Source organism: Seriola lalandi, unplaced genomic scaffold (genome assembly GCF_002814215.2).
Source record: "Seriola lalandi dorsalis isolate HSWRI2012SDOR001 ecotype SW California unplaced genomic scaffold, Sedor1 jcf7180002054418, whole genome shotgun sequence".
Taxonomy (NCBI): Eukaryota; Metazoa; Chordata; class Actinopteri; order Carangiformes; family Carangidae; genus Seriola; species Seriola lalandi.
The window spans coordinates 547321-562320 of NW_019524971.1; the positions used below are offsets into that span (position 1 = coordinate 547321).

Below are 15000 nucleotides of genomic sequence, written 5' to 3' on the forward strand. Positions count from 1 at the left end.
GGGGGCTGTGGTTGAAGAAATAAATACATACATAAATAAAAACGCAGGTTCATCAGGTAAAAAGTTGAACCAGGCTGCGTCTCCACAGTCAGCAGATACATGCGAACACACCGGGTTTCACTCGTCACAGCAACATCCAGACTCTGACGACACACCTTCATCTCCACGTCTTCATCACACGCTGAACAGCACAAACAACAGCTCTGACTTATCCTCCTCTTTAACGTTGATGTGTTCATTTAACGTAACTCAGAAAGTCAACATCATCTTTTGTTCATGGGAAATACTTTGAATGAATCCTGCAACACAGACTGAAGACGAATCAATAGAAAAAGCAACAAGAAAAACAATAGAAACGTTTAATAAAGGAATAAAACGAAAGGAAATATTCACTTTATCTACAATCCGTTTATATAAAATATATAAAAACTGAAAATATATTCACACAAGAAGCTCAAATATGAGAAAATGTGACTTTACACTTTGCTGTTTATATTTAAAATCTGTACAAATAAATACATGTAAATAAGGTCAAAGAGGAAAACTGTGAAATTTAAAGACAAATTAAAAGTTAATGCGTAAAAATAAAATCTAAAACTGATGTAAGAGTGAAAACTGAGTAATTAAGAGTTTATTAGCTCCAGACATCTGGATTATTTTCATCTGGAGAGAAAATATATTAAACCACGAACACATTTCCGCCTGTGTAGGATAAAAAACAAAGAAAAGAGGAGGCAGAACGACAGAACCAGCGAGAGGGAAACTAAATCCAACAACAAAGACCAATATGAATCTCAGGACGACGGAGGATTGAAACAGAAAACCGACGAAAAGAAAGAGAAGAAGAAAAATAAGGAGAAGAAAGAGAGCGAGGAGGAGAGCGGGATCAGCGGAGTGATGGAGAGATAAAAGAGGAGAGGGAGAGGAAGATGAAAGATTTTAGCTAAAGAGGGTTGACCCCTCGCTCTACCCCACGTATTGACCGCAGCAGGCCTTGATAAACTACACTGTGTGTGTGTGTGTGTGTGTGTGTGTGTGTGTGTGTGTGTGTGTGTGTGAGACCCCTGCACGTTCTGAGCTAAATCAATCTGTCAAACGCGTTAGCGAGTCCGTGCTTATTCACCGCCATGCCTGTTTGTGCGTTCCTTCGTGTGCGTGTGTGTGTGTGTGAGTGTGTGTGTGTGTGTGTGTGTGTGTGTGTGTGTGTGTGTGACCGACCCTGACCGGCCATCAGAGCCAATGACGGAGTATTGATCAAGGCTCTGTCTCCATAGAAACGGCCATTTGGGAGGACAGGCGAGGGTGCGCGTGTGTCAGAGTGGGAAGACTTACTTCAAGGTGGCTCATCAGATCATCGTGTGTGTGTGTGTGTGTGTGTGTGTGTGTGTGTGTGTGTGAAATGTCAGTTTCATGTTTTCCATTCGTGGCATGTTGCCGTGTGTTCCTGGCCAATTAAAAAGGTCATCAAAAAAACAAAAATACATCAGCAGCAAACATTTCACAAGCTGCCGCGCGTCTCCTTTTAATCAACACCAATAAATCGTTACCGCTTTAATTACGAGACATTATTATAATCACTGTAAAGAAACGGGAGCAGACCGGCCGCCTCCAGCTGTTTCTACTGTGCTTTTACTTTTTTGAGCCACTGAAACCTGTTGGACTGATCCTCGTCTTCATCTCTGTTCTGTTGAGCTAATTAAAGCGTTACCGCTAATTAAAGCTAACGAAGTATCGCAGCTTGTGTCGTGTTTTTGTAGCTCAGGCTAGTGGTTCTATCCGTGACACGGCGGCGTGGGGCCAGTAGGTGGCGACGAACGCGAACAATAAAGGCGATTAATCCTGTAAACAAGCTAACAGTTTAGCCACATCTGCTAACACTTGATTTGCTTTGTTTTTCTCTTAGTTCAGCGAAACCTCTGGGTTTGTTTACGACTTATCTCAGGGGATAAGGGCTGAAACAAGTTCATGAAACCAGGATTTAATAGTTACATGTGCAAACTCTGGAGTTTGTAGGTTTTGTTTGGTTTCTTTTCATTTCTAGTGATATGAAAACATTGATTATAGCAGCTTTAAAGCTCATAATAACATGGATAGTTCACATGGGAAATGCAGTCCATAATTGTAGTTCCCAAAAATCAAGTACTGTATCTTAAAAACTGAGGATTAATCCGTATGAAAAGCATTAAAAAAAGGAAGTTGGAGGGTTATTTTGATTTGATATTCCACCAAGAGTGTCGCCATATCCAGCTGTGTTCTTGTACCAGATGTGGCTGAGATCTGGACAGAGGTTTTTGGGCCCTTTTTTTGTCTTAGAATAAGCTCAAGTTAGCAGCACTCGGGCCAACGTTGGGCGAGCGTCGGCACCCGCGGTTGTGCCATCGTGTTCATATTTGACATCTGTTTGATACCAAAACGAGACTTTTTCAATCGTTTTCAAAGTTGTTTAAGATTGTGAATCGCTGGCAGCTGGTTCTGACCGGTCCAGTGAGTCCAGCCCAGGTTTATAAGGAGCCGGTTCACCCTTATTAAAGCGGCTGTTGGACGGTGGAGTTGTTCTGTAAACGTGGAGAGTGTGAACAACCTGGAGGTTGGAGGAGAGATTGTCTGAGAAAAACCTTCCAGTTTTATCGTTCAGCTCTCGTCCTTCTCTGTGACCTGACCTCAGGCCCGTCTGAGTGTCACCGTGAGGAAACTGCAGGGGAACCTCACGGAACCAGGAAATGTTTAACAGTGAATAAGTTCATGTGTTTGTGGTGAGACTGATTCTGCGGTCACGCTGCTCTCTCTGCGTGCTGCATCCTGCAGGAAATTAAAGGACCCGACCAGTGAATGGCTCCGCGGTGTGAATGCGGACGAGTGAGGACGTCAGGGGGTCAAAGGTCACCTTTCTTACCTCTCCTACCATCAAGTGTTTAGGTGCAGCAGTGAGAGCCAGAGGAGGACAAATGGATTTGTTTCTATTTAAGGGTTTGAATGCAGTCAAGGTGAAGGGTTAACAAATGAATGTAGGTCAGTGGACTGACTGTGTGTGTGTGTGTGTGTGTGTGTGTGTGTGTGTGTGTGTGTGTGTGTGTGAAAGGTTCTACGTGCATCATGTGTGTGTTTGATGTGTATGTGTGTGTGACCTGCTCTTTGTTCCTGTGCTCGGTGCAGTAAGGAGAGTGGACCGTTGACGAGGATTAATGCCCAACATATGGCAACCCTACGGGACACACACACACACACACACACTCACACACACACACACACACACACACACACTGCAGTCATTACTCTGAACAAAGAACTGTAAGGCTAATGAGACGGCGATATCATGTGTCCTTTGCGCACATACACACACACATGGCATGAATTCATGTGGATACACACACACACAGACACACACACACACACACACACACACACACACACACCTTAATGTTGCTTATACATGGATGGATGCAGATGAAAACACACACACACACACCTGGTACTGTAACATGTATCCATTGTGGATGTATGGGAGATGAAAGGGAGCCGGGGATTGTTGATGGAAAGGCTCTAAGGTTTGAATGCAAACACCTGTGTGTGTTTGTGTGTGTGTGTGTGTGTGTGTGTGTGTGTGTGTGTGTGTGTGTCTTTTTCTCACATACAGGATCACACCCCAAAACATTTTCAGACGTTTTCTCCCCACATCTATTTTACACACTTTCTCTCTTCTCTCTTTCCACCTCCCTCCCTCCCTCTCTCACTCCCAGTGGGATCTGACCGATATACATGTTCCTGAAAAGCCCGACATCCATTCTATTCTATTCTACTCTATTCTATTCTATTCTGTCCTATTCTATTCTATTCTATTCTATTCTATTCTATTCTATTCTGTCCTATTCTATTCTATTCTATTCTATTCTATTCCATTCTATTATATTCTATTCTACTCTATTATATTCTATTCTATTCTATTCTGTTCTATTCTAAGAAGCTGTAAAATGACGTCACCAGCGATTGAGCAGAAGTAGCGACAGTAAAACATTAGCACATTATTGCCACGTTATAAATAACACCATTTCCTTTCTCTTATTTAAAGTAACACATACTGCAGCTTAACGGTTCTAGATCTTATCTTCTTCTTCTTCTTCTTCTTCTTCTTCTTCTTCTTCTTCTTCTTCTTCTTCTTCTTTACATTTGCTCTGCTTCTGCTAAATGAACCAAACCAGATATCTGAGACAGGATCGTCTCAGCCTCAGAACCAGATTATGGACGTGGTGAAAGACGGAAAGACGAAGCTTCAGTTCTTAAAGTAACCACCAGTTTTGAGGGGTAAAAATTAAAGCAGCTGTTTGCAGATTTAGCTCACTGAGCTAAGCTAGCTAGTTAGCTCCGTGACTTGGTTCGAACTGGACTAAAATCCCTGTGAAAGGATTTTAAATGTGCACGTGACGGCTGCACATGGAAAGTCTTCGTCCTCAGCAGTTTGAGATCCGAGCGGAAAGAAGTGAAGTAAAGAAGCAGCAGCTGTTCGCACCAATGTTACAGGAAAATAAGGAAAACGTGAGCGATCAGAGCGTCACTTCGTCTTCGTTTGGATGTTTAACGTCTCTGGGAAAAAGGAAACGAACATTCGAAGAATATATATCGATGATAAAGAGCAGTTTAAAAACACTGTGTGAGTTGTTGTTGTTGGATTTGGAAACTTCAGCTTATTGTGGATTTATGTCCCATTCTGACCCGTGTGTTCGTTTAGGGTTTCTTCTATTCTACTCTGTTCTATTGTCATCAGGTGACACTGTGGCGGTGTTTTGTAGAGGCTTTAGATGGTCCTCTCTCTCTCTCTCTCTCTCTCTCTCTCTCTCTCTCTAGGTGTAAATGACTTTGGATGGCCATCTGTTACTTAGCCACCCTGCAGAGAGTTGGCCTGCATGCGCACCTCCTGAGTGTGTGTGTGTGTGTGTGTGTGTGTGTGTGTACCTTCCTTTATGTTTTGTTGCAGTTACTGTATTTTTGTGTTTCCAGTGTGTTTATTTATGCCTGTGTGCACATGCATAATACAGTAGGTTATGTGTGTGTGTGTGTGTGTGTGTGTGTGTGTGTGTGTGTTGTAGATCTGTATTCAGGCTCACTTGCACATGTACAACATGTCTTCGTGTGCTTGTGTGTGTAAATGCTGTTTTACATCAGTGTTAGCATATTTAGCTCCGGTCAGTTTGTCCCTCATTTCGTATTTTAAACTGATTCTTTGGCAACAAATACATAAAAATCTACATATGTAGATGACGTTTTATTTCAGTTGCCGTGTTAACCAGTTCCTGCCTGCAGCTCCTTCACAGTAAAAGTCTTATTGCTGCAAATATTTTGACAAAAGAAAGAAATGAAACAAGAAATGCGTCGTATGCAGGAATGTAGTCGGAGATCATGAACTGAAATCCCTAAAAAGTCTCTTAAAATTTTAAGTATTTGGAGAGGGCTTTTATTGTGAAGCAGCTGAGCTCTAAATACAAAATAAAAGCTGGAACAACCAGTATAGTATTTTGATATCAGAGTATTATTGGTGTTATCCTGAGACGATCAAAACACATTTATTGCATCAAATATTTGTTTCCCGCTCTTGCGTCAGTGTTTCTTGAGGTCGCTGCTGAAACTCTGTCTGTCCGTCTTTAAGTGCTGGATGTTTTAGGACGTGGCAGCTCCTGCTGTTTCTGCTGGTTGTAGAACTCTGAGGTGTGAAAATGTCACAGAGAAAAGATGATTCGTGCTCGTCGCATCATTTCCCCGGAGACAGTGACTATAAGAGCGACCGACCGGTGTTTGTCGGACTGCCCTGAAATCCACCCGCTCCTCCGGTCCGCCGGCCAGTGGAAGTCCACGGGGCCGTGTGTGTTGTCAGCATGTGATTTGATTAGGTGTGAGCGACCTGTCGTCTCGGCTGGAGCGTCCAGCTGTCAGCGGCGACCGCTGAGGTGACGCTCAGACCGACGCTGCTCCGGATATTTTTAATTTTCTGGATCACGCTGGAAAAACAAACTTCCAGTGTGAAAATCTGAAGAAAAACTTGTTGCATTAAACTTTGAACTGTGAAGCAGCAGGTGAAGAAGGAAACAGTTTATTACTGTTGTAAACACTCAACATCAGCTGATACTTTATTAATAATAGTAAATTAAAATTGACATTATAGGAATTGACAAAAAGTAAATTCCTACAATGTTTTATCCTTATAATTGAAAATATTCATCATTTATGTGTTAAAGATGTTTAATCTTAGTTTCAACATTTGTCTTTATTTTGGAATTATTAATTAATCTGTTGAAACTAAACTAAAAACATGAGAGTCAATGGATCAGTCAAATGGAGGAAATATTGTTTTATTTTTATTCAGTTACTCAAAAGTGACAAAGTGAACATTCAGTGAATCACATGAAATCAGTCGTTGTTGATCTCGATTCACGTCACACGGTCTGACAGATTCCCAGGATCAACAGTTACGATCAGTACGACGCTGTGACTCTTAATTCTGTGTCACAGTAATTAATCTCTCTCTCTCTCTCTCTCTCTCTCTCTCTCTCTCTCTCTCCCCCCCTCCAGCTCTCGTCCGGGCCGTCCTCCGAAGCGTTGTTCTGGTGCAGGGATCCAGGAAAGCCCCAGGCTGCTGCACCCGGGCCTCCCCGGCCTGCTGTCCCCCAACCTGCTGTCCCACACCGGTGAGAGAGAGAGAGAGAGAGAGAGAGAGAGAGATGATGTCTTTGTGCCTCTTTTCTGTTTTGTCTTCCCTCCTCTTCGTTCTCTCCGTGGATATCAGGGTGTGATTTCCACCGGGGATTGGTGTTTCTAAACACAGCAGCAGGGAATGCTGGGAGGACTCTCTCTGCGCCCTGGGTTCTGCCTGTCAGGCCTCGTCCCCGCTGCGATCGGTGGAAGCTGTTGAGTTGTTTTTGTAGTTGACGGTGTGAAATAATGACCCTGATAAGTACAACGCCGGCGTCGCTGCACCTCCACCTTCCCTCCACCCGCCGGCTCGTCTCTCAGACTCTTCTTCTAGGGAAGATTTCCTGCAGCTGCTCCCATCTCCCACAGTCTATGAAGCCTCTCTCTGACAAAATCAGGCATCAGCAGAAAAGAAGAAAAAACATGGCGTTACCACCAGTGTTACGTCATATTCTGTCATATCCGTCAGATTTTGTGATGCAGCAACTGTTTCACCTTCAGGAAACATTAAGTAGAAGAAGAAGAAGAAGCTGCTGATATTTGCTGAATGATAAAAATAGGATCAATATTATTTAACTTTAGTACGTTAGTGATGAAAAACGTGAAGATCCACGGTCGAGGAAAAATTCAGCTTTTATAAATTGACGCTACGAGACGAGTGATCGACGGTTTGTCTGCAGTTATTGATGACGTGCGTCTGTTGCAGTACCGCACTCGTCCACCAGGACAAAGTGGCAGCACTCGTTCTTTTCTGTTTCATCCGTCCTTCCATTCGTCTACTTCATCTTTATCCTTTTATCTCTCTCTCTCTCTCCAGCTCTCAATCTGTTTCATTTCTCCTTTATCTCTCTATCTTTTTTATTTCCCTCTCCTTCATCCTTCCATCCTACATCCTTTTCCACTCAGTTCCTCACTCCTTTCATCCCTCCTTCTTTCCTTACCCTCCTCTTTTCCCATCCTTCTCCTTCGTCTATGAGCGAAAAAAAAAGAAGAAAAGAGACAGAAAGTGGAAATGGAGGGAACGAAAAACAGCGAGAGGGGAAAATGGAGAGACGAAAAGGAGGGATGTCGCCAGAGGAGATGATGAAACCTAAAAACGAGTGCCAAAGAAGAAGAGAGGGGGAGAGAGAGAGAGATGGTGGGAAGGAAGGAGGGAAGAGAAATGGACCGAGGAGGAGACAAATTATCTAGAAGTGCGACAGCGATGGAGGGATGAAAAAAATAAATAAAACGGAAAAATAAATGAATGGTAGATGGAGGGAGAGAAAGAAAGAGAGATGCCATTTAAGGAAGAAGAAGAAGAAGAGGAGGAGGAAGAGACCTGCAGAGAAAGAGAAAGAGAGAGAGGGTGAACGAGTGCAGACTGCATGGTGGTGTGATGAATGACACGTCTCTGGGGTCCCACTCCTCCATCTGTCCATCCCTCCCTCCTCTTTCCCTCCCTTCCTCCCTCCCTCTTTTCTTCCCTCCTTCTTCTCGACTCATCTCTCGTCCTCCTTTCTGTGCTCTGTCGTCCCCACTTCTGTCCCTCCTAATCTCCTTTTCTTCTTCCCTCTTTCCTTTCCTTTCTCTCCCTCCTCCTCCCTCCTTCCTTGACTCATCTTCCCCCTCTTTTCTGTTCTCTCTCGCTCGCTTCATGACTTCCTTCCTTCCTTCTTTTATTTCTAACATCTCACTTTCCTCTCCTTCTCTTCTCTCCTTCCTTTTCTCCTTCCCTCTGTTCGTTTCCTCTTCCTTATCTACTTCCTACTCCCTCCCTCCTTCAATCCTTCCCTCTTACCTTTATTCTCTCCTCCCTCCTTCCCTAATTTTTATCTTCTCATCTTCCTCACCTCTCTCCCCTTCTTTCCTCCTCTCCTTCACCCTTTTCCTTCCTTTCTTTTCTCTTCTCATCTTCCACACCTCCTTCCTTCTTTCCTCCCTTTTCTCTCCATCTTTGATTTCTAACTTCTCACTGGTCATCTCACTCTCTCTCTCTCTCCTCTTCCTCTCCTCCCTCCTTTTTCTGCTTCCTTCTATCCTCCCTTCTTTTCCTCCTTCCCATCCTTTCATTTCTAACCTCTAACTTGCACGTTTTTCTCCCTCTCTAAACTTTCGTCTCATCTTTCCTTTTTCATCCCTCCTTCTCCACTTCTCCCTCCACCGTTCTTTCACCTCTCATTCTCACCTCTCTCTTTTCACCTCATCTTGCCAATTTTCTTTTTTCTCTCCCTCCATCCCTCCATCCCTCCCTTCGTACCCTTGACAGTGACTGTTTACCTCCCTCTCTCTCTCTCTCTCTCTCTCTCTCTCTCTCTCTCCAGGATAAATAAAACATGGTTGTGTTTAGTGACATATGGACACAGCTCACTGTGGCATACTAATGACACACACACACACACACACACACACAAATTACACATCAGGTGTGTGTGTGTGTGTGTGTGCACACAGAAATGTGTGTGTGTTTGCTGAACATTAGTGGAACCCAGAGAAAACATTTGCTCACTTATGATCGCCCATTAGCTGACACACACACACACACACACACACACACACACACACAGTACATATATACAACATACACACACACAAATACACACACACACACACACACACACACTTGGCAGTCTTCGGATGTCGCACACATGCAGAGTTGGTCGCCTTAGCGGCCCTGCGTCCATGGAGACGCCACGTTGCCGGGGGAGACGGGCTGTTGTTTACGACCTCGCGGGCGCCACGGCGATGGGGGGCATCGGCCAATCACAGATGGACATTTATCACACTGTTAGAAAACAGAGAGAGAGAGGGAGTTTGAAGAAAACAGAGAGAAGAAGGCGGAGGACGAGGAACGAGTGATGAAATGAAGAGAGAGAGGACAGATGAGTAAAAAGCATAAACAGAGAGACGGAGGAGAAGAAGAAGGAAACTGAGAGAGGAGAGGGGAGATCAAAAAAGATGGAAGGAGGAAGAAAAGAGAAGAAAAGGAAGAAAGTTGGAAGAAGTGAAAAAAGAAAGGAGGATGAAGGAAAAGATGAAGGGAATAAATGGGATGGAAGAAGGTCAAACTTTTTCTTTCTTCCTTTCTTCCTCGACTCACTTCCTCCCTCCTTCTACTTACTACATCACTTCCTCCTTTTCTTTTATCCTCTCCTCCATCCTTCCCTCATTCTCTTCTTTCCTTCCCTCCTTTTTCCTCAACTTCCTCCCTCTCCTTCCTTCCTTTCCTCTGCTCTTTCTCTCCTGTCTCCTTCCTTGATTTACCTCTTTCTCTTCTTTCTCGCTTCCTACCTCACTCCCTTGCCTCCTTTCTTGTCTCCTTCCACTCTCCCTCCTTCCTTCCCTCCTACCTGTCCTAGTACGTCCTATCTTTGATTCTCGCCCTCCATTTCGTCCTCCTCTGTTTTTTTCCTTCTTTCCAAGCTTTATTTTGAAAGAGGAAGAAGAGAGACGGGTTTAAAACAGATGGAAGAAGAACAAACAGAGACAGGAAGTCGGTATCAAAGAGAAGAGAAGAGAGAGGGAAGGAGCGGGGAAAGATAAAAGATGGATGGAGGAAGAATCGTGGAAAGACAGATAAGAAGACGGCTGGAAAGATGGCAAAGGATGGAAGAAGAAACTGCCAAGAGAAGATGAAGGAGGAGGTGGAGAAAGAAACGAGATGGTACAGGAGGAAATGTGAAGAAAAGGAGGTAAAAAAACAAACAGATGATGGTGAAGAAGAAGAAGAAGAAGAAGAAACAGAGAGGTGGGAGAAAGAGCGAGGGAGGAAGCTTAAACGACAACAAGAGTGATATCAGTTTAATTGGCCTCATCTTCCTTAACAAAGAAGCTGTGATGATAAGCGTGAGAGTGTGTGTGTGTGTGTGTGTGTGTGTGTGTGTGTGTGTGTGTGTGTGTGTGTGTGTGGAAACCTATGCAGGGTGCTGCGGCACTCATTTGACTTGTTAATTCACTTCAAAAACAGCTCAATGGTTCGCCTTGTCTTCTAACACACACACATATATACACACTTCACACAGACACACACACACACACACTCACACACACACACACTCGGCTACAAACACTTTGGATACAGGGACACATGAACACAAACACTTTATGTGCACGCACACACACATACACACTCTTCTTCGAAAACACTACCGGGACATAAACACACATTTTGCAGGGACAAACATAAACACATCTGGCGAATGAACACACACACACACACACACACACACACACACACACACACACACACACACACACAGACTTTGACACACACACACACACACACACACACGAGTACTCTGTGTAGGTTACAGATGAAGTGCTTTCAATCTTGTCTTGAAAAGAATACACTCATCTGAGGACTCTTATGTGCACCTGCAGGGAGAGAGGAGGGGAGAACGAGGGAGAGATGAAGGGGGGAGAGAGAGAGAGAGAGAGAGAGAGAGAGAGAGCGAGGGAGGGAGAGAGAGAGGGAGGGAGGGAGGAGGGCTGAGGAGGACTAAAGTGACATTAAGTCTTTTTCATCTCTCCTTTTCTTCTTTGTTTTTTGGATCATGTTTCCCGCTTTTTCTACACGAAGACTAAACAATAATCAGCGCCGCGCCGCAGCTAGCGCCCCCCGCTGGTCGCGTTCGTTACTAATTTGAAATAACAGGAAAAATCTGGTTGAAGCTTTTTCTGCTGCGTTAAAAATGTATAGCTGTGTGATGTTAGTGCAGCATCTGAGGTGAAATAAACAGAAGAAGAAAACGTAGAAAAAAAGCAGGGTTTGTTGGGCGTTCGTTAGCATTAGCAGCGTTAGCCTCCGTGGCTAAACTCACCAACAAACAGCAACATAATTCTTGAAAATTACAGTTTAATCAAACGATCATGAGCGTAAAGCGCTTTATAAATAGATTTTTGTTGGCGTTATCATCATAAACGGTCAAAAGTGTAAAGTTTAGCCAGAAGAAAATCAATGAGGTTATAAACTTTCATCACCTCCACCACACTTCATCAATAAAACACTCTGAACCTCTTCTGTTCTTACCAGCCTTCAAATAACTACTTCCAATAAAAGAGGATTGTTGGAGTCGGAGCTGTTTTGTTTAGAAAATTGATGTTTACCAATTTTTTGTGATTTAATGATTCAAAGCACAGAATGAAAACTTTTTATTGTGCTGCTTTCTGCTAATAAACAAAAACCTTTCGCACATTCGCACTCCACAATACTTCAGAGTGAAAGGAATAATTAACTTTTCAATGTAATTTTCTTCTGTCTTTCTGCACAGAACATGTCCGGTAACACTGCTAGTGTTAGTGCCTTGCTTGACCCAATTGGCTTTAACAGGGAATTGAACCACTAAACTCCTCTGTCCATCTGAATTACCCCATAACACCGACTGTCACTGTTGACGTTAATCAGTAATTAAACATTGGCTTTAACTATCAACCAGAACCCCTTCAAACAGGGAATAGAACCAGAACTATTGACTTTATTATGAAGTAGAAACCCCACAATAAAGACGGACCCTAACCAGTCGGACTGAACCTCTAATCATTGATAAAAGCATTGACTTTTAACAAGCAATAGATCCACTGTTGCCTCTGGTGTTCCTCTAGATCATTGACCTGCAACTCCGGTTGCCGTACCGTGAAAACCTTAAATTGATTCTGATGAACAAACACAATCTTCAGAGTCTTAAGAACATCTTAAAGTCAAAGAGTTTGCAGAAACAATAACTTTAAAAACCAGTGTCTGTGTCTATTAGAGATGACACAAAATGGCCGCAGCAAATGGTCGTCTTGGACATCCAGTGAGAGCTAAAGATGGGCGACCTAAGTGCCGGAGCGCGGAGCTGAAATCTATTTGACTCAGCACAAGAGCAATCGACTGCATTTGTAAATTGGCACTCCCGAGTGCTCGCAGGAAGAAAGAAGAAGAAAAACAAAAAAAGGCCAGAACAGTGTGTTTCTAAATTCAGAACACAAAGAGCAATTCCTCTGTTTTTCCTGTTTGTTTTATTCAAAGTGTCACTCCGTCTCTGAGAGCGCGTTCGGAGCACTTCGTCAGAGATGTAGGTGCAGTGGATTAAATATTTACGACCTCGGGCCAAATGGGGTGGGTTTCACGCGAGCTCAGGGAAGGGGGGTTTAGGACTCTCGAAGATCACCCAACAGCCTCCGCCAGCAAACTCAAAGCTATTAAAGACTGTCCTGATGCACTGTCCTGTGGAGGGACACTGTCAGGTCTCATTTAGAGTATCGCCCTGCCATGTGGCGGAGGCTTTTTACTGAAAAGGGCCTTACAAGTAGCAGAAGACATGTTTTATATGACGGCTGGTGTTAATGACTACGATGGATAAAAGAAAGATCCGATCTGTGTCTTGGTTTTACTGACGTCATTTACTTGGTGCTTATTTCTTAAGTTTGTTTGTTTTTGAAGGTAGAACTCATGTATGAACTTTTTATTTAACTTTTATCTTAAAAGAAAGTCCCTTCAGATGTATTGATGTGCTCAAATTAACGTTCTGCTTCTTCTTCTTCTTCGGTTTAAAGTCATTGGGGAAACGTCAGAGTCTGTGCCAAACCTTGTGCCAGTCCATATTTTAGATAAACTGTGCGCAGATGAAAAGTCATGGGATCACCAAAGTCTTTATGATTCACTTTATTCGCGCTACGAAGGTCGGTACACAATTTCAAGGCCATCCATCCATTGGTTGCTGAGATATTTCAGTGGTGGACCAGCTGACCAGCTAACATTAGCAGGGCTACGTCGCTAGCAGGGCAAAAGAGACTTGGGGTGATTACAAACAGGTTCAGTCACAGGAAGGTCTTGATTGTGATGATTAATTGGGGCCAAACTAAGTTTTCAGTCACCTCAGCACTGGTGGGAAAAATCCTCTCAATGTCTGACAAGTTCATTTATCAGTTCAGGAGAAGTTTGTCACGTTACGCTGACGATTCACTGCTTTTCCATCATAATAATGTCTGTCCTTACTTTTCTTTTCACTCCTTCGTTTCTTTCTCTCATTTCGATGCATTGGAAAAGAAGGGATCAACCAACCTGACTTTATTCTTCGTTACAATTGTGGCCGTTTTAATTGGACATAAGTTTCAAATCGGTGTTGGTGGGAAAAAACCTTCTCGATTCGCTGATTTCGCAGTTCTGGCGTCATGTTGCGCTGACGATTCACTTCTTCGATCATAATCCTACCTGTCCTTATTTCTCTTTTCACTCCTCCTCTCTGTCTTCCCCTCCTCTCGTCTCTCTCTCTCTCTCTCTCTCTCTTTCGTCCTTCGGAAAGCATTAGGATGCACGGGAAGGAAAAGAGATGGGTAAACAACGTATGGACAACCCACAGGGGACCAGTGAAACACACACACACACACACAGGAATATAAATATATATATATATATATTTATATTCTCTCTCAAACCCACGCACACACAGGTTCTATATGGCGTGCGTGTCTTTGAAGCAGCCTGTCAATCAATCACACACTAATTCCCAAGGTTCCGTGGTCGCCATTAGCGACGGGGGTCGATGCTCGGTAACCGTGGACACAGCGGACAGCCATCGATCTGAGAGAGAAGGAGAGAGAGTGTGTGTGTGTGTGTGTGTGTGTGTGTGTGTGTGTGTGTGTGTGTGTGTTTGATAGTCAGGATGGAGAACAGTATTGTGGCTCTGCCCTCACTATTGATTGTCTTCTGGTTGCATTGAGGCGAAGCGGGCGTTCTGACTCTGTGTGTGTGTGTGTGTGTGTGATCCATGTTCTGCGTGTTTTCTTGTCATGTCTGCGTCTGTGCACATGACTGTTTGTGTGTGTGTGTGTGTGCGCACATTCAGGCACATGATCGAGTGTATATCAGTGTGTATGTCCACCTACGCTGTGTGTGTGTGTGTGTGTGTGTGTGTGTGTGTGTGTTGGGCCGTTTCCTGTGTGTGTGTCAAGACATTCCTCAGTGGAGTAATAAATCTGAGAATGCAGTCCTGACCCCACAGAGGGAGAGGGACTCCATTTTCTGTTTACTCACACTCATTTTCTCCGGCCACCGTGACGATGACGATTGTGGTTTTGAGTGATCTGTTTTGAACTGTTGGAGGGATTGAAAGGAAATTTAATGAACACGCTGTAACAGTAACTTTAGCTTGTACTTTAGCATACCACGAGTTGGCGCCTCACCACACACACACACACTCCTCGTTGTGACGAGTCGGCCATGTTGCCCATGTTCTGCTGCTCATGTATGATCTGGCGTCGTGTGGTCATTAAGTAGAATAAAATATCTGTGTCCGGAGCTAACCAGCTAAGTTCATGCTAAGTAAAGTAGCCTCATGTTGCTAGCTCTCCGCCTGCACC

The 15000-nt window shown here is 43.8% G+C and overlaps 1 protein-coding gene across 1 annotated transcript in view; it reads left to right on the plus strand.

The window, feature by feature from the left end:
• The window catches only part of LOC111657884 (dachshund homolog 2-like), a 73490-nt gene that overhangs the window by 39104 nt on the left and 19386 nt on the right, over positions 1–15000 (plus strand). Inside the window, exon 2 of the mRNA XM_023410228.2 lies at positions 6559–6674. Coding sequence (XP_023265996.1) covers positions 6559–6674 — 116 coding nt within the window. The remainder of the gene's footprint in view (positions 1–6558; positions 6675–15000) is intronic.